This window comes from Adiantum capillus-veneris, chromosome 11 (assembly GCF_014529385.1).
Source record: "Adiantum capillus-veneris isolate H3 chromosome 11, ASM1452938v2, whole genome shotgun sequence".
Taxonomy (NCBI): Eukaryota; Viridiplantae; Streptophyta; class Polypodiopsida; order Polypodiales; family Pteridaceae; genus Adiantum; species Adiantum capillus-veneris.
In genome coordinates this window covers 118849187-118869484 of record NC_140941.1, presented here as the reverse complement: position 1 = coordinate 118869484, position 20298 = coordinate 118849187, and the positions used below count along the sequence as shown (strand labels likewise).

At 39.4% G+C, this 20298-nt stretch overlaps 1 protein-coding gene across 1 annotated transcript; it reads right to left on the bottom strand.

Annotated features, from left to right (window-relative positions):
• Positions 1 to 11874: 11874 nt before the first annotated feature.
• LOC147447909 (mitogen-activated protein kinase 15-like) lies at positions 11875 to 17947 on the bottom strand. The gene is made up of 10 exons (XM_086523811.1): positions 17252 to 17947; positions 16007 to 16134; positions 15865 to 15924; positions 15359 to 15508; positions 14386 to 14541; positions 14114 to 14251; positions 13954 to 14027; positions 13751 to 13849; positions 13517 to 13647; positions 11875 to 12640 (listed from the first exon to the last, which is right to left on the bottom strand). Exons 1-10 carry the CDS (start codon positions 17655 to 17657, stop codon positions 12360 to 12362), a joined length of 1623 nt encoding a protein of 540 aa, XP_086379937.1. The 5' UTR covers positions 17658 to 17947; the 3' UTR covers positions 11875 to 12359.
• Between the last annotated feature and the right edge of the window lie 2351 nt (positions 17948 to 20298).

The window sequence follows — 20298 nt, the reverse complement described above, 5'->3', positions numbered from 1 at the left end:
CTAGCAAAGCATTCAATTAGTGCATATGCAATCAGGGTCATTGTGTACATGGATTATAGTGGTCAGATCTATAGTCGAGAGACAAAATTGCAAGATCCAATAGATCAACCAATAGAAGAAAATCTAAGTGGAGAACCAAGCCAAAGACGGTACAAAGGTAAAGATGGAGCAATCTACAACTTGATGCTCAGTGTTTTAAAAGAAGATGCCGACAATTTGGCCAGCATAGAAGCAAAAACTTCTCGGCTAGAGCTTGACATGACAGAGCCAATTGAAATACCGGCATATTGCTCAGATTGTGGACGAAAAGGTGGACATTTTGCTGAAGATTGTCCAAGAAATCCTGACAACAACAGGGATACATCAACAACCAAGCAAGGCACAGAGAAAATTGGAAATGCAAATCTCGATGTAAGTGTATCTAGCTTGTCACTTTTAATGCAATCAGATGATTCTGCATTACCATTAGAAGCACCAATAAAAGCACTGTAAGTTCAAAATCAGCATAAAGATACACATGCACGTGAAAAGCTTAAAATTGATCCTTTGAACAACAAATTCTTGCATGAATTTAGTCAAGGTGTTGAGATATCACCAAAGATTGAAAAGACTGTTAAATTTGTAAATGATTTTGCATCCACTGACACAAGTGTGCAATCATTCACAAGTCTAAGGGACGCATCAAACCGAATGATGTTAGCATTGTATGGCACCCATAATTCATATGCACACTATGCAGACCAAAAAGGAAAACTGTACAAAAAGGATCAACCTGTGTTTGAACAGCCCACATACCAGCTTATAGAAGTGCGTCCAATGATAGATCAAACAGGATGGTTCATTTCAGAGGAAAGAATCTATTATAGCCCATCCTCTCTAGAGCTGAAAGATATTACCTAGGTGAACCCAAAAATTTGTTCGAAGCCAAACTCTCCTCCATCGGAAATCAAGCTTCGATGTTGTGACCAAACGAACATATACTTTGACCAAAACAGTCGTCGTAGATATAGACAAGAACCTAGCATCTATCATGCCTTGGGTCCTAAAACCATAGAAGCTCCTATCATAGGAGACCCATGGGATAGACAATATTAGGGCAAAGACAATGCTATTTATAGCTTGAGTTGGGGAATAATTTGTCATGTTTCACGAAGATACATAGGAAACTATGTATAAGTTTTAGAGATTTCAAACATCAATAGTGCTACCCGAAGTGTACCTTCACAGTCCTAAAAGGTGAGACTAAACCAGAGCCAAACAATTTTGAACTCTTACAATGAAGTAGGCTATAGTGATCACCTAGAAAGGGGGGAGCTGTAAATCCATCAAGCTCATCTTATGTACCATGAAATGCTACACCAATTAGAAGCCCTAGAGCTTCTAGTCAACGGACCCCTTCAAAGCAAAAACCATTGAAAGATCACATGGTTGTTGGAAGTTTCCAATTGACCCAGATTCCATCAAAATCTGTAGACAAATGCTTATATGAAGGTTATCAGGGACAAAAGTTTCAGCTGATCTCCACAAATCAAAGTCAAAAGCCGACAAATCCAATAGTGTTCAAACAGTTACATGTGACCAAGCTCACATATGCATATGAAGATGCACAGGGTAATGAAAATCAGCAAGATAAAAACCTTGTACAAACCCCTATGGATGGTACGATTGAAGTCAAAGACTATCTGAAGATGATGCAAAGTCTCAAGCTGCCAGGACAGGTAACAGATAAGTCAAAGTCAATGGGAGCTAAAGTCCAAAAAGCTACACAAAGGTCACCACCAAAATCTCCTTCGAAGAGACAAATTCTGTCAGAAAGTACAATGGATCTTCTAAGATCAAGGGTTACTCAGATGCAGGTGGACAATGCTCATCAGTTGTGCAGACAAAAAGTACAATATTACAGCCAATGGAGCCAACATCGATTGAAGTAGGTGGTCAAAGAAAAGAAAATGCAGATAAAGCTCAACCAAAGGACGCTGCCACAACAAAATCAGTCAATTCAGGCACAAATCATGAGATGATCAAGTGCAACATTATTGGTGAGAACGAAGAAAAGCTGTAAAGAGAAGTAAAGCTAGATTTTTAGCTAGACAAGAACCTCATGTCTTTTCGTACTTGGAAAAGATGTGGCCAACCACAACTAGAAGATGCTCCCGAATTTGTGAGCATATCAGGAAACAAACAAGCAGAATGCTAGGGAATCATCTCCACCACCATTGAAGTAAGTTCACAAATCATCACAACTCAATTTCATGTGATCACAGTAAAGGAGATGCTAGACGACATCATAATGGGAATGCCAATGGCTCAGAAGATGTCAGAGATACAGAATGTAAACATGACAGAGTCATCACAGACAACCAAGAATGAAGACCAAGACTGGTCATCCGCGGATGACAGCACAAAGTCCTCAAGCACACTTAAAATGGAGACCAATGCCAAATCAAAGCTTATTGAAGATGATTCATCTCCATCAAATAGAACTTTAGAAGAGCTTAAAGCAAATCAGGCAGTAGCAAGTTCAGATCAAATAGAACAAAGAGAATGCCACCGAGATCAGAGATAAAGAAGACTAATCTTGCAAACAAAGGTAAGTCCAAAGTGGACCCTCCACCGATTAGCAAAGAAGAGGTGACAACATATACCTCTACATCAAAGAACCCTCATGGATCAGCTTCTTCAAGCAAGACAGGATTTCAAAATTTCAAGTCACGTGCCGACCCAACTGAAACCTCTAAGGAGACACCTAGAAAAACAAAGATATATCAACCAAAGTACTCAAAAAAGCAAAGGAAAGTCAAGCAAGTGTTTTTTCCGAGCAATTAAGTCAAAGTCAATGATCCATTTTGGATTAAGAATGAGAAATCAACACAGAAAGACAAACACATGGGATGGATAGCATCAGAATGGAGCTTAAAACAACAAGAGTAATATGGAGGTAATAGACAGATATGGGTACCAAAACCGCAGGTTAGAGCATATGAAGTGAGTTCAGGACCCTCCCATGCATAAGGCCCACAAGGTATCAACTTCGACAATATCCTCGAATACCTAAGAAGAAGGTATACAACAGAACCACAACGAAAGATGCTAAAGTCAACCACAACTTTCAAGAGGATACAGAACAAAGACGGATCTCAAAGAATGTTCCTCTTGGACAAGGATTTTACACAGGGTATACAAAGATTTCGCTACCAGTCAACCATAAGCCAACTGCAACTACACCAAACCTGCTTGAAGATCTCAAGAAATCAACAAGACCTAGAGCAAAGCAAAGTCAACAATGGAGATACAAAGGTCATCAAGAGATTTGGATTCCTACGTCTTCCAATGCTCCGAGTCAAAAGCCAGATGCCGACAGTGAACAAAGGCCTACAACAACATCAAAGACTCCTATCAACAAGCCCATTGGAATCAAACAGATAATGGAGTCTTCACAGTCAAAGAAGGACAACCCAACCAATAAGAATACAGATTCGGAGATGATAAATTAGGTATGGCAAATAAACCTTCAATGCCAACTTGGTCCTTCTCTAATCCTCTTTTTGAGGATTCAAGCTCACTTTTACCTGAAGAAATGTTTGTAGTAAGCACAAGAATGTAGAAAGTCAAGTCGCCAGGGTGCAAAAAACACTCTTTGGCATAGTCAGAGTCGGGCTGCTGAGCCAGAAAATGAGCAAAGCATTAGTCCCAAATCTTCAAGTCATATTAAACTATGTGCTAAGAGTCATAGTTATTAGGCTTACGCTCAGCTGGAAGAGATGAGCATATCTAAAGTCATGTTGCTCATGCTGGATGAGATGAGTATAAGAGTCGAAGTCTATTAACTTACAATTGGTGGAGTGTTGTAGAGTCCAATACTCACGCACAATGCACAGTAAGATGAGAGCACATATCCTCGTCAACGAAAACCATTCTTAAAGGGATGCCAGCTTGCAAAGCCATGTCATATGCTTTTATAGCTACACTATCTTTTTGAATAACCCCTCAAAATCTTTCTTGCACAGCATATTGTTTTCCATGCATTTCTGTGTATGCATAAATAGGATGTCCCATCATCGAACATATGCATTAGACACTCTTTTTTGCTTCCACCTATGCACCTTAAGTGGACTACAACAGGCAAACCAATGTCCCATCATGATACCCTCTCACATTTGCTGCCTTTTTATTTCCATATCTATCAGCAAATAATCCCTTCAGTACTTTATTAATATTTCCCATGCTAATAAGAACTCCAATAATGCGCTTATCCCAAAGGCACTTTTTTTCCACTGGGTTTTTTCCCTTTGGTCATCCAGGTACTAGACCCTAATTTAGAACCTCATCATTCTACTTCCCTTATACATACTTTTCATAAATCAACATCAACCTCATCATTATGCTATTACAACGGACAAATGCAACATCATCTCTCACATCAGACATATTCGGACCATTCAAGATGCTACAGCAAATTGAACCTCATCACAAATTCAACGACAAATGAAGACAACCAGCCCATCAACAACCAATCAAAAACCTTCCTCGGCCTCCACAGACACTTTTCAACAGTGCCCGAGGACGGGCACTAAAATCGGAAGGGGGGAATGTTAACTGAGTCAACGTTAGTTAACAAAAGTTACTACAGATCAAAGACGTACGGATGTACATCGAGGATGAATACAAAGAAGCAGTAAAGATTGGAGTTACACATTTTTCACGTTTTACCAAAATGGTCACGTATTGTAAATTCCCGTATTATTTCAAGCCATTGTAATATTTTAATGTGTTACGGGCTCAATGGGAGTTCCAAGCTGTAAAGAATAGGTCATTTATTGTGCATAGGTAGCAGATTCAATAAGTGGTGGAGCCCTAAAGGCCTTGGGCGTCCGGACATTGCATATTTTTACCCTAGGTACAGAAGGTAGTGTGTAAATGAAATTAGGGTTCTCAAGCTCATTTGTTGAGAGCACTCTTTGGTGAGAGCTCTTGAAGTGTGTGGCTATGGAGTCCTTGAGCTTCTCCTTGCTCATGAGACTTGATTAACACTAATCAATGATTCATTCTCTTTCACTATGCCTCTCTCATACTTCTTATGATTGCCTATGATGCTTAAATTACCTAGATCTTAACTAATTAGTGATTAATCCATCTCTAATCTTGTGTAATTTCCCTCTTTTGCTTGTGTGTGCATGTAGGTTTGATTGGAGTGTGGTGCTCGATAGATCTATGTGTGTGTGCTTGCGATTAGTGTGTTGCATGATAGGATTAGTGTCGTGTGCATCTTGCAATTTTAGTGTGTATGATTGGGTTGATTAGAGGTGAAGAGAAGTAGATATGGAGATTGCCCTTCATTGCAGCTTAGCTCCTCCATAGGCCGATAAGCTCACCTTGTAGAGTTAACCATTTGTGTTGCCACGATTAGCTCACTAACCATGTGCGTGTTTCCATACCCTAGCCGGGTAGCTCATCCCTCTATATTGACAATTTTGTTGGTCATTGGAGCTATTGCAACGATGGGACCCCCTACAGAGAGATATTGGAGGTACATTGGTGTTTTTCTCTAAAGATTGTAGCCTTGAATTTTGATGCTTAGAGTTAAGTCTCAAGATTGTAGGTGGGATCACACTAAACCTTGGCTCTTTTTTTAGCCTTGAAAGCCATGAATTGAGCCTCAAGCATCAAAAGGAAGTGTGCCTAGTTCATTGAATGATTTGATGGCCCAAATTAAAGCCGCTTTTCCCCCCCAAATTTGGACCCTAGATCCCCTCTGAGCCACACCCTTGTGCCACATAGTGACGAGGCTTAGCCAAGCCTTGAGCAGATCCAAAAGTCAAAATTACCATTGAGAGGGGAGTGGATACGAAAACTTTTGAAAATCGAGTCTATGTCAGATCCCTCAAATCCAATCAATTAGTCAAAATTATCATAGAGAGGGAAGTAAATATGAAAACTTTTGAAAATCAACTCTGGGTTAAATCTCTTTTGCAAAAACTTGAGACGACCATTTTGAATTTGAACAGATTTTGGATAAAGTACACCTACCGTTTTCTTGAGCCCTGTTCAAAACCCTACGGGCCCCATTTGGAATCCCCAAGCCATTCAAATTTCCCACGAGCATCAAAACCATAGAGCTTCGAATCCAAACCATGTGATCGCTTTGACATTCCTTGCTCCACTAAACTGCATCGAAACTAATTGAAATCCACTAAGCCCAATTTGAATGTCTTCATACTCAAATCAAAACCATGAACCCATCCTCAAAACCCATTAGATCAGTTAAAAGCCCATAAAAACTACCTGAGCCCTAATTTGGAACTAGTGTTCATGTAAATCTGGCGTTTCATTAGAAAATTTCAAAGGTCATTTGGAGGGCCTTGTAAGAAATTGTATTTCTCTCTCTAGAAACTTTTTTTAAAATGCACTTGCACCTTGTGAGTACGTCCAAAAGGACAACCAGACACTCTAAAAAGTAGATTTATATTCCCAATCGTCCTTTAAAACGGTCACTTTTTTATTTAATGCGAGCGTCTTTTTCAGGAGGCAGGTGCGGCGCATTCAATGCAGCTTACGTCATCACTGAAAGTTGAAAAGTCACAAACTGTCAAATAGTGATATATTTTGAGGCTTTTGATACCAACAATGTGTCCGGAACGCCTAAATACTCTAAAAATGAATGTCTACTTGTCTCATTCCGACATCCGGAGAGGCAAAAAATGTCAAAAAACCCCAAAAAAATGGGCTTTTTACTTAAGGCGCGCGAGGAGGCATTCTAAAATTCTAGAATGCCCCTCTGCGCGCTGTTAGAACACATCTCCTTTTAGTGATTTTTGAACAATTATCTTTCAAGAAAGCCCCTTTTTAGAGGTTTTTTGACATTTTCCTCTCAAAAAGCTCCCTAAAAGAGGAAAAAATGGACTTTTTACTAACGGCGCGCGAGGCGGCATTCCAAAACGCGAGGAGGCATTCCAAAATTTTGGAATGCCGCCTCGCGCGCCGTCAGTAAAATTTTCTTTTAGGGGTTTTTGACATTCTTTGCCTCTTTGGATGTCGGAGCGAAGCAATTGGACATTCATTTCTAGGATATTTGGGCGTTCCGGACGCATTGACAGTATCAAAAGTTTCAAAATCTTCCACCACTTGATAGTTTTGTAACTTTTTGAGTTCTAGTGATGACGTAAGCCGTATCAAATGCACCGCATCTACCTTCTGAAAAAGGTGCTCGCATTAAAAGAAAGAGAGTGATCGTCTTCAAGGACCACTAGATTATTAAATGAGGAGAGGGACACCTTTTATATTTTTGTTAATATCAATCTATTTTTCTACGTAACGTAGGCTCTTCTCTCATTGGAGGAGCTTATTTTCCTCTCTCTTCCAAAAGACCTCCGAAATCTCCTAATGTAACAAGCTAAAACTGCAAAATCCGGGCTTAGATTCTATGCTTGCCTTGAAGTAGCCTAGTGTTTTTTACAAGCTTTAGTTGGCAGCTTAAAATCAGAGTAAGACTCCATCTAAAAATTATGAGGCCTAGAGACATTGAAGTTCTTAGCAAATTTGGCTACAAAGAGCCATTTAATCACATTCTGAGTCATTGTTACCTCTAGCTCTCTCGAGTTAGAGTTATCTAACTCTTAGTGGATCAAAAGAACAAGTCAAGTGCAAAAATTGATTTTCATAATCGATCTCTTCTGACCGACTTGAAGAATTCTCCATCGAGAAAGGTCAAAATTTGACACAAGAAAGTTGCAGACTGAGCATGGACAAGTCCATTAGAGAGTAGTTCAAGTGCATTGAATCCAACTAGTAATAGCAGCACAAGACAAAGTACAATAGTTCAACCAGAGGAAAACATAGTACATTTCTATGGCCACAATGGTGACAAGACTTTTTATGCTAATTCAGGAGGCCATAAATACATTATGCTATTGGTAAGAATGAAGCCTAATATCTTTACCTTAACAACAGACTCGTCGCACACACACACAAGATTCAAGGTTAGTTAATCCTTGCATGTAGCATATCCTAATATCAATTTGACAAACCAAGGAATGTAGAGGTCATAATGTTAGTTGCATCTCATTTGCAACATCCTAAAACCAATATGTCTTAGACTTCCATTGTTCATTTATGTAAATCCTATATATCATTTGCATTCAAGGACTATTTATAAAACCCCTCAACTGTGAGTTTTTCACCAATAAAAGGACCTTTTTCTATTCCATCTAATTTTAAAAAAAATCAAGGTCATTTTTTCAATACCCTTCTTCATGTGAAGATATGAGAAAATATAGAATAAAATAACCCCTGCTATTAAACCCACGTGATAGACCTTTTTTTATTGTAGTGAACCCCCGATCCCAACCCCTTCACTCTATGCTCACCAATCCCTTTCTTACCTTTCCAAGGAGCTAGGGTAGCTCAAGTTCAAAAATAGTATGATGATGTAGCACTACATTTTGATAGATGGATACTCTTGTCTTTGGTTCTAGCACATGCTACACAATCCCATGCCCCTCGCTAATTCTTGCCCTAATCCATGAGTGACTCAAAGGGGAGCAAATTCACTAACTTGTGCACAAGCACTCAAGTGAACTATATCAACCATCAATCAAACTAATCAAGCATGCATTCTTAATCCCCAAGATGTAGAGAATGAAAAAAGAGACTCTTGATTAAGATTTTATTGCATGTGGATACTCACAAATGAGCTCCTTCTACAAAATACCTCCAATAATGGTGATGAAGATTGTTATGTTTTCCCATGGATTCACAATTTTTTGGATGGCCACCTACTGAGGAATGCCAAACTAGACTTAATAGTGAAAGTCTTGAAAAATACTTACGCTCATACTCGACCATGATATCATCCAAGAGAATTTGAAAAGTTTCAAAAAATTTCCCCTGTATTGTAAACCTACTCCAATTGTACTAGATGGACACCCAAAAGAAAACATTTCATCACTACCAATATAGCAAGTTCCAACATGCAACATACAAAGGAAATCCAAGCTAGCACGCATTGCTTCTTGTATAGGCAAAAATAATCCTTCTTGTATCGAAGTTGACCATTTAGAACCAGTTGAGGACATCCAAAAACAAGATATTTGGGTTTTCCATGCGTGTGTGAAGAGGATCGAGAGTAAACCTTCATTGTTTAATCTCCTCTTATCAGAGTGTCACTACATATCTTTGAATGCAAACAAGATGGAAGCTACACAAGGAAAAAACTCTGAAACAACAAAAGAAAAGTTTGTGTAGTGCATTAGGTAGTATCACTCAAGGATGCATGCCATTGCATTGCATTGATGAGTGAGTTTATTGCTTCTAGCATGGTAGGCCAATGTCGGACATTCGGTATTCATGAAAGACTACAAAGGGCTCTCTTTAGATCCTTGAGCTAAGCATCTAAAGGGTATTACATGTATGTAGTATAGCTACAAGTCTAAACAACTACAATGTATGTAGTACAACTACAACTCTAAACAAGTGCTTGAGCCTCCACCAAGTGATCCTAGGAAGAGGGTTTGACCCATGAAAGTAGGGGCTGATTTTGACTAATGTGGGATCATGTGTAGACTCATGTACATCGTTTGAACTCATTCTACCATCTCATAAGAGGAGGTTCATAGGTTAGACCATATACAACAAGGCTCATGATGCCGGTTAGAATAATCATTGCTTTGATGTGTCACTCATACTTGGGACTTGTCTCTTTGGTACATGATGACAGCAATGGCTACACAACATCCTCCACAAAGCTGCATCATGACTCATCAAGATATGCTGAGGTAGAAGACGCAACAACCTGTAGTCTTTGCTCTCTAAACTATATACATCACACACTTGTCATGTTTAGGGTAAAAGATAAAATAAATGCAAGTTAGTAGTAGAAGGATTCTCGTAGTGCTAAGCGTCATATGAAGTGATAGACTTCAAAGCTTAGTGGGACATATGCTGAGAATATATGAAGCACACATGACATTCTCTAGCCAAATTGCATGAAGTAGCTTGGTTTTTTGACCATACATTGCTCCATCCATCAATGACCTATTTTTCCTCTTAGAAACGCCATTTTTTTAGAGCTATACTGCATTGTATATTGGTGTTTTATCCCATGACTAGCCAAAAATGCCTTAAATTCATTCTATTAAATTGCGATACCTTGATCAAAAGGGAGAGCACCCTCATAACATCCACCTACAGTATCAAGCCATGACCAAAAATTGCTTGAAGCACATAAATACTTCGGGCTCTACTTTATATGGATATAACCATGCATGCCTCGAATAATTATCAATTGAATGTTACGAAGTTCAAATGGATTCCAAAGATAAAGGATGCATAGGACAAGAAGCATCCATATAGACAAGCTACATTTGCAAGTAAATCACGTTAAATCCTCTTTACAAACTTAGAATGCTTTCTTTTGCCCAAAAAAATTGCCTTCACATACACACGTCTGAAGGGTACTGCAATAGGAGGGACTACAAAGCAACCATCTCATAATTTTTGCAAGCATACCAAACTGGCAACATTCACATGATCAAAACATGCATACTAAAGTCTGTCATCTACAACAACCTTCCAATTGGTTATTGTGTAGACTTCGATTGTATCACTTGAGAAGAAGCATTGGTTATGGCTACAATTGCTTCTTTATTGTTAGGATTTTCATTAGCCGTTGCTTCATGAAATGGAGGCAAAGGTGCTAGAAGTGCTTGATTTCAAGATACACACTTACAATCGTTATGACGAGCAAAGGAGGAACTAATATGCATGTCTTGATTTCAAGATACAAACTAACAATTGTTATGACATGCAAAGGAGGAACTAACATGCACGTCTTGATTTCCGAAGAAGAGACAGAATGCAACATTTTTGGCATGCAAACACATGCATTTTGTGTAGGTTCATGTACTTTGTTCACATCGGGGTTGTCTCACAAGGTGAGGTTGCCCAACTTGGTGAGAAGCACATTGATTATGATAATGAGATTTTGCATCCAAAGAGCAACCAATGGACAAAGTCATATGACAAGGCTGAAGATTTTTTTTTTGGTCATTTCATGTGTACTTGCCATCACCACAGCACGCTTGATGCAACAATCCCACATTTTCTAGGCTTTGTCTCAGCTATTATCCAATATAATATGAGAGATTTTTCCTCAAATTAGAAACCAATGTGGGAGCTTTACCATGTAGTGAAGAGCGAATTCCAAATTACACATCACATCGCTCATTCTTGGAAGATTGTCTGAGAGATACTCAATAGGGGTGACATTCCCACAAAGGGGCATTTCTCTTATTGAAAGCTCGAATGGGTATTATTCCCTGTGATAATGTTGGAATTTGTTTCTATGATCAGACCATGGCATGAGTGACTATAAGTCTTGAGCTTCATGCAATCTGTGAATTCCGTTGTATAGACTACATTCGTCTCATTGTGAGAATATGTTCTCGTAGTGCTTCACTTGACCTATGAATACCTTGTATAGAATATACTCACACTTATCTTCACACACTTACCAAGGTCTTTATATGTCCTTTTGCAATTGCTTAATAACAACAGGAATTTGGAGGACTTGAACCTCTAACTACTCGATTGCTAGGTACTACACCCTGTCGGTGCAAGGATGTTAATTCATTAAAAGCCCAAGCCAACTCTTGTTGCAAAGAAAATCTTCTCTACACTACCTTCTTTTGCCACAACTACACCAATTTCGAAGTTTCTCTCCTAAGTTGATCTTCACAAATTTATGTGCACAACTAGAACATTCATACACAACACTCCCAAAAAGACAACAGCCAACTCTCTGGCAACAAGCTCTAGATCAAAAAATTGCAAAAATCACACACTTTGTAAGACTACCTAAGTGTCTTACGGCACATGAAGTGCATCATGAATAAATTAACTCAATTATGTAAAACATATGAAGTTGCATACAATTCTGGGGCTGCATGCAGTCATACAATCCAAAAAATAAACCTTAGGTATGATGTTAGCAGTGTAACCTATTGCCCGTGTGCTTTTCCCCGACAGTCCGTCACAATAATAGGCGAGATGACAGCAACTTCTTTTAACAAAGGCATCTCGAAATCAACATTAACTATGTCAGCCATGGCGTCCTCCATGCGGTTCATAGTAGACCACCTAGATACTGTGAGTGTCAATGGCTACTATGTCCACTTGACCGAGTTTTGCGTGCCATTGTGTGGATATAGCGCTGCATTGTGCTTCTTGGTCAGCAAGCTGAAGTCATAAGATGAGGTACACACATAACGGCTCATTCCAAAGAGCAAGGAAATGATCGTACGCATGTAACAATCAATGCACATCCAGTTGCGTATCGTTTCCCACTTGCTTTTTCCCTTCCATCACTAGTGAATTGATCCTCCAGAGAATGCAGCCACCAACCGCGCCACGGTACTTCCCATGGATCGAGATCGAGATGGAACTGCTGGTTTGTCATTTGTGTTTTCTTTTCTGCTGGCCTGATCTAGTTTTTGAGATTTTGATTGTGAGTGTTGAGACCCTGCTTTTTGAAAGAAACTTAAGCTAGCATTTTTCACAAGTCGCTTCACATTTGATTGCTCCTGCTTAGTAGCATCGGCTGTCGGAACATTCGTATCGGGAGCTGCACTAGCCTTCAGTGATTCCCCTGGATGGCAGGCAAAACAGTTTAGCAATGTCGAATAAAAGTACGCCATATAAAGCTCACAAACTATTAGCCATGTAAAAGTGAGAAGAAAACCATCTATCTCTCCTCTCAAACACCACCACAAGTTATCTTTTCCCTATACAGAACACTTTGGCTACCTTCCCCTCGATCATTCAAAAGCATTCTAGTGGCTTAAAAGTTCTGGTAGCCAGCATTCTCGTTCAATTACTCTCCAACAATGTTGAAGGGAGATGCTGAGACAGCCAACTATTTGACAGGCCCTCAAAAGACGTAGCAATGCTCACACCGCTAATCGCACTAGGTGAAGTAGCTAAAGCCAACAGATAAGTATGCAGGCACACGCGCGTGCATGCACACACCTGACAGAATCCAGGAAAAGCCCAGACCCAAATATGAAAAGATCTGCAAGTAATAGAGTCTAGACTAGCGGCAGTCATCCACAAGACAATATAACGATCGTCTCCATCATACATAGCAATGACTAAGTACCTTAACATCAATGCCCACTAGTGGGTAAGAACTGGGTATCAATATACTCTCTCTCTCTAGCATGCGCTCACAAAAGCACAAATTAAATATGGTCTGCATACTGAGTTTCTGTCATAGCTCCAATGCCAGGCACACTCAAAAATGATGAAGCCTAGTACTAAACAAAAGCATTATATGGTACACATGCAACGCACACTCAACCGTGATGAAGCAAGCCTACAATTACATAAAAATGTTGAATGGCTATACACTCTTTTGCTGGCTAAATGCCTTATTTCTCCTTTCCTCTTATTAGAAAATACCAACCCAACAACCGAACTGCTGCCACCAAAACAACAGGAACAGACTAGACATGTTTTCCATTACCTGGAACCACCTTATGGGATCCTAACAAGGACCGGTTTACCGTGTTCCTACTAGGTAAAGGACATAAGGGACCGCGATCATTCCCATTCACATTCTTATGTAACTCCTCTAGCGGTTCTTTAACACGCTCCCTGAAAGGCAGAATAAGATAATACGTAAGGACTAGAAAACAAAAGAGCCCTCATCTTGCAACTCCCTTTGAGAAAGTCCTCAACATTTTCTTCAAAAGCATGCCTTGGGAGGGATGTAGGCTTCCTTTCCATGGGCACTTTGACAGGCTCTTTAGCTTGTCTCTGTATGTGATCAAACTGCCGCCTAAGTTGTTCAACGGCGCTATCAAATAATGGAAAAATCATTAGGGACAACTGGCCGGGCAAGGAGCAACAACAGACAGGTAAAACTCAGATGCACGATGAAAGAAAACAAGGAAGACATACCTTGGGAATGTGAAGCTTAATTGAACTCTGTTATTTGCATAGCTCTTCATAACGTGAGGGTGGTATTCGAGTATCTGGTCAGAATTAAAAATTGAGGAATCTCTATCAAAGCTCTCATGCTTACGTAATCATCAACAACTCACGACGGTTAGAGCCTTACCTCCTGATAAATGAGTCCTCTAATATCTTCCTTTGTCAAGTGTTTCTTCTCAAACTCAAAATCAGTTTTAGGGGCAGGCTGAGAATAAGGTTCTCTCTCAAGTTTTGCTAGGTTTTTGAAGAACGGATCTGCTAAAGCCTGCAAGATATTGCGATACCCTCACAATAATTAGAAACTTGCACGAATGTGTGTTTCTAGAGCATAGATACGTGCATGTAGGGGAAACAGCAAGCACGTAAGGATTGGCACCTCTTCTGCTGTCAAATTCTTACCTCTTCTGCTGTCGGTCGGTCATTAGCATCAAAAGCCAGTAGTCTCTGCAAAAGACGGACTGCTTGAGGATCCACATTTGGGAATTTCTGGTGAAACTGTGGGGCCGGCTTCTTCCGCATTGCGGATAAATACTTCCTTGCTTTCTCATTCCGAATCTAGAATATCACAGTAACAAGGATGAACAGTTCAATATAAACATCAAGCAAGAAGACGAGATGAAAAGAAGCAAACTTCTTACATCATCAAAAGACAGGATTGATGAGTGTGTGTGTGTGCGTGTGTGTGTAACGTCGTTAGTGCCGTGTAAAATATATGCCAGACCCCATGCACACACAGCTTTTAGTATCTTTGCTCTTACTTGGTACTAACCCTTATCATTGCTGAATTTGCCCCTCATCTTTGCGTGTGATAGAAACTCGGTTTGTTGGTTGTACTTTAAAAAACCTGCACCTACCCTTTCCTTTAAGGGTGAATCTGGGCTTATCCTGGATTCATCTAGGTATATTGATGACGTGAGTGCAGATGTTGTAGTTGCTGTCTAGGCTATGCATGATAAAGGTGATGATCTTATTCTTCCTGATTGGACAAGCAGTGAAGTTAACACAAGTTTTCAACATTCTATTTGTTTGATTATGTTTTGCATCTTCTAGGTCTGTAGTGGATTTCTTTAGCTTACAGAAATGTTGTATTATTTAGTCAATACTGTGTTATCTGGTCAATACCAAGCATGATGAAGCTTATAGGTATATCTATTTTTGGATGATTGCCGGCACGATTTCTCAACAAAAGCAGATTTACCAAACCAAGATAAGAAAATCAAAATAGGTGCGAGCAAATAAAACCATGTTCAAAGAAATAATAATTAGATTGGCAGATTCCAGTTCAAGGCATTTATCATGAATATCTCCTTCCAAACCCAAAGGAGTTTAACATATCTTTAGGTTTTAAAAAGAACAACAATCACTATCAAACCTTGGCAATAGCTTCCGGAGAAGGTGTTCCCAGCAAATCCGTGATGAGATCCAGCTGGTGAGCAACATTCCTACCCGGAAACAATGGTTGCCCAGTCAATACTTCAGCAAATATGCATCCAATGCTCCAGATATCAACGGAAGTTGTATACTGCATAAGCATGGAAGAAGACAGGCACATGACTACGGTAGCCAGTAAGCCAAAACCAAACCTTACGGAAAATCAATCAAATCAGACTACATTTTTGCTCAACACAAAAAAGAGAAAAGGGGTTGCCAATTATCCTACTAGTTCATAACAAACCAGAACAGACATCTATATGCACAGCAGCATGTACACACTAAAACTATCTATTCCCATCACAATCTAGGGAATCAAAATGAATTAAATCCCATTTCTCTCTCTTCTACTTTAGTGAGTCGGTTGCACCTGAAAGTGTGTAATTTTATAGATATAAATTTTTTTGGAAGCAATGTTCAGTACCAAAAGCAGTGCAAAAATGCTACCTTTGTATAAAAGGAGCCGCAAAGCTCAGGAGCTCGATACCACCTTGTTGCTACATAATCCTGGACAGAGAAAACACAGAGTGAGCAAGTTCATTGTTATGGCAAAAGAAGTTCAATTCCCCCAATAAAGAGAAACACTTACAGTCCAGAAGATGGCTGATGAAGCACCATTCAGAGTCACACGAGCTAACCCAAAATCACAAATTTTGAGCTTGCAATCGGAGTTGGCCAAAATATTTTTTGGCTTCAGATCTCGATGAAAAACATTAGCTGGAGAGCAAAACAAAGATTAAAATTAATTTACCTCCCATACGAAAAGAAAATAATTCTTACACAAAGAAAACCACCAGGGAGATTAAAAAATATATCAATGTGCCCACATGCAGGTCTTTTTGTGCCTACAATTAGACATGACCTAATACCATTTTCAAATTTCAACTATGCCAATGTGGGGAAAAGGCAAGCATCCAGCCAATGCACATATGACACATACTCAATACATCAGTAGGACAAAGCTAATGAGCTCAAATGCCTGCAAAGAGAAATGTAAACAATGCTTGGAACCAGATTAAGATCCAAAGCACACTACAATTTGCATTGATAGACCAAGTATGCCAGCGTATATGCAAAAAGACTTTGCAGAATTAATTATGGATTGATATGATAAAACAAGGGTGTTTAAATCCTTGCATTGAAAAAAATTGAAGTGTCATTAAGAGCGATCAAATTGCTGTGATTGCCTGCGACCAGAAGACTGTACATGCACCAGTATTTTAGCCACAAAGCTGTAATCATCAAAAAACAAGTTCGGGATCCCAGGCAGCGTCACCAATACCCTCCTAGCTCACATTCTCAGATTGAGTTGATTTTTTGTGAGCGAGGTAACCTTACACTACAACAATTTTTTCTTCACATCATGCCACCTTTATGCTAATGATAAAGAGAATGTGATACACCCATATACCTAGATGAACAAAGAGTTACAAAAGTGTAATTTATAAATTCATGATAGTCATTCTAACATATAATCATCAGCTCCATCACACATAGAAATGACTTCACTGCTACTATAGGTAGCAAATTCCAAATACCCACCCCGCCCCCCAAAGACACATATGAACATACATTTATACAAAGGTCTGGCTAATACACTTGAATGCACTTGGGCGGAGAGATGCTTCCGCCAAGTTGGGAAACACAGTATCAAAAATTCGAACAGCTCAATGATTTGATACCACAGCCAAAAATGTACCTTATAGACAAGCAGAGTAGGCTACAGAGATATTCAAATTACAGCATATATAAACCTAGATGAACCAGGATAAGCCCAGATTCACCTTTAAAGGAAAGTGCAAGTCTGCCTAACCCAACAAAAGAGCAAGCTTACCTGAGTGAATGAACTTCAAAGCTCTGAGCATTTGGTAAAGAAAGAATTGAAAATGCTCGCGAGTAAGATCATCATTTGCCCGAATCACTTGGTGAAGATCCGACTCCATGAGCTCAAAGACAACATAAATGTCCTTGAAGTCACGCGGAGAGGGTGGCAACAAAATGTGCTTGATCTCCACAATGTCAGGGTGCCGCAAGAAGCGCAAAAGCTTTATCTCTCTAAGTATCCTGATTGCATCAGATGCATGCTGAAACACGTCCTCTATCTTCTTGATTGCCACCTTCTCGCCCGTTTCCTTGTCAATGGCAGAGCATACGATGCCATAGCTCCCCTTCCCAATCACCTCCTTCACTGCATACCGATTGGCCTCACTGTAACCCGTGAAGAAATCGACCCTCCCCATTAAATTTGTCTTTCAGCTATGGCACATTATACGCCCCTGCCTCTGCCTTTTCTGTAATTACTGGACACGGAGAATCGGGGCTTTCTCACTCTGTAGTTAGGATGTTTTGCAGAATTTCACCGCATGCAAGTTATGGCGCTGAGCTTTAGGGTGAACCTTCTCTCGTAAATATGAAGAAGAAGAAGCTCTCTCTCTCTCTCTCTCTCTCTCTCTCTCTCTCTCTCTCTCTCGATGATCCTCTGCAATTCACTTGTCCAAGGCAGGATTTTGCAGTCTTTGCTCTATAAAGGTGTCACTATGCTTTTTTGGACAAGTCTGCAAAAATGGCCTTTTCTATGTGTCAAAAAGAAAAGGAATATGTGATTAAGCCGTATTATTAATTTCATAATAATTCAGTAAAGGTGCCACAAGGTCGAGGCCCTTCCTCAATACAAGGACAAAGGTGACATATTGAGCACACTCGAACTGTAGAGCTTCATCAAGTGCAAATATTGTTTGTGCCTCTGATTCGTTCACACACACACACACCTCTTAAAGTGCCTCTTTATTAAGACTCACACCCACGTCTGAAAACTGCACGGGTTTCATCCAACCACCAAGTGTCTTTGATGTATTTGAGTGCTCAATCTCAACTATGTTTGTTGGCAATTGCATTGGCACACAAAGATAGAGACCATCACAATGTGTAAAGCCTACTTTTGACCTTACTTTTGGTAAATTCATCAACAAGGGGTGGCAAAACTTGCTAGATTTGAAACTAGGTTTCTCAAATGGCTTAACAATTCAACAAGGGGACAAAACTTGCTAGATTTGAACCCATGTTTGTGAAATGGCATGATAAGCCATATGACATGATGTCAATGTGCCTGCATCTATGTACAATTTGTATACACTTTACACATGACATGTGGACTTGAGATGACATAGTGACAAAAGTATTCATGATCTTCCAAAGAAGTATTTATGAGGAAATCTACGAGCCCTAGATGCATTTGCTTCACTAACCACTTGAGCTGAACAAGATGGAGTGTTGAGGTGTTCGATGCTAAGTTTGATGTTCAAGACTTGGGCCTAGATGCATTTGCTTCGATTTCCAACCAAGAAAAATCATTGAATCTTGGATCACTAATTCCATTTTGGATGAAAGTACAATTGGCTAGGAAGGGTGGATCATTGGGATGGTAGTCATTAAGGATGATGCAAGCCTTCATGCAAAGTTCGTGTCACCCCTTTCGGAGTTGATATGCATATGATAGGATCCTAATCTTGAAACTGATTCTCACCAAAATCCTTAAGGATAGCTGAGTTGCTCTTCTATGAGTCAAATGACTTTTTAACCCCAATGCTTTTTGGCATTAGGATACAATGATGATTAAAGACTCCTCACCCCGAGATCAAGCATCCCTAGATGTATTTCTTCATAGTCTACCTTAGCTAAACACCCTAAGCTAGCATCATGGAATGTTGAGGTGTTCATTGTTGTGAATAATGTTCTGAAGTTCTAGGAGTCCTGTAGTTGTTTTAAACTCTACGTTAACTAGCAACTTGAGCAAGGCGTCATGACATGCTAGGATGTTGATTGCTCTGAATGATCCAAGCCTCAATGCTACATTATATAGGGCAGGTTCCCAAGTTCATGAATGGTTGGTGGTATTGTACCTAGTAGTATAACTAGGATAGCACAAAATTCCTTTAGATCATCTAGATTATTATCCTCTCATTTAGGTAGTCCAGACCAGCATCCTTTCAATTTATCTTGTTCAAGCTCATAATAAGAACAATAATAACAATCACCCTTTTCCACCACTAAACATTATTATAGCCCTATAAATGGTTAAATTACAGCCCCTCAACTTGCAAGATCGATACATTTCAAGTGAATATCATCAAAAGGGTTGGCCCAAAGATCTTGAGTTGCTAAGGCCAATGGATAGAGAAAAATAGGAAGTGATATATTGAGTTTTGAGATTTTGAAGCACAATTTTTGCTTGTCCTTGGAGGTGCTCATTTGATGACCATAATAAGCACTAGCTAGATATATTGTATTTTAGATTTGGATTCAAGCCAAGATATTATTTCTCATACATGGCATTCATATGCATGATTCCCACTTTTGCCTTTTGTCTATAGAATACACATGCACATGCCACAAACATATACATCCACACAACTTATGCATTTTGAGATTATCACCTTCTTATGAAAGCTAACAATGAATGTAAAGCTTGGTTAATTTATTCCAAGAATATCTGGTTGTTGAACATTAGCAGGTTGCAAAGATGTATTCATGACTAGCAAGCAACTCATTGAAGATGCTTTGGGGTATTTGGGCTACAAGATATGAAAATTTCTACTTTAGCCTAGACGTCAAACCCATCTTCATGGCAAATTTTGATTGCAAATTTATGCAACTGAGCAATTTCATGGCATGTGGTCATTCAAGCAGGTTGATTGCAACAAAACAAAAATGCTTGTGGAACAATTCTGTCTCATTTAAATATAATGCCTGAGAACTTATATCATTATGAAAAATGACAAGTCTAGGTACATTCTCATCTAGACAAATTGAGCAATTATTGTCTCATAATTGACAAGACAACCGTTCTAGATACTTTTGATGAGTTTATCCACGCCATAAGGA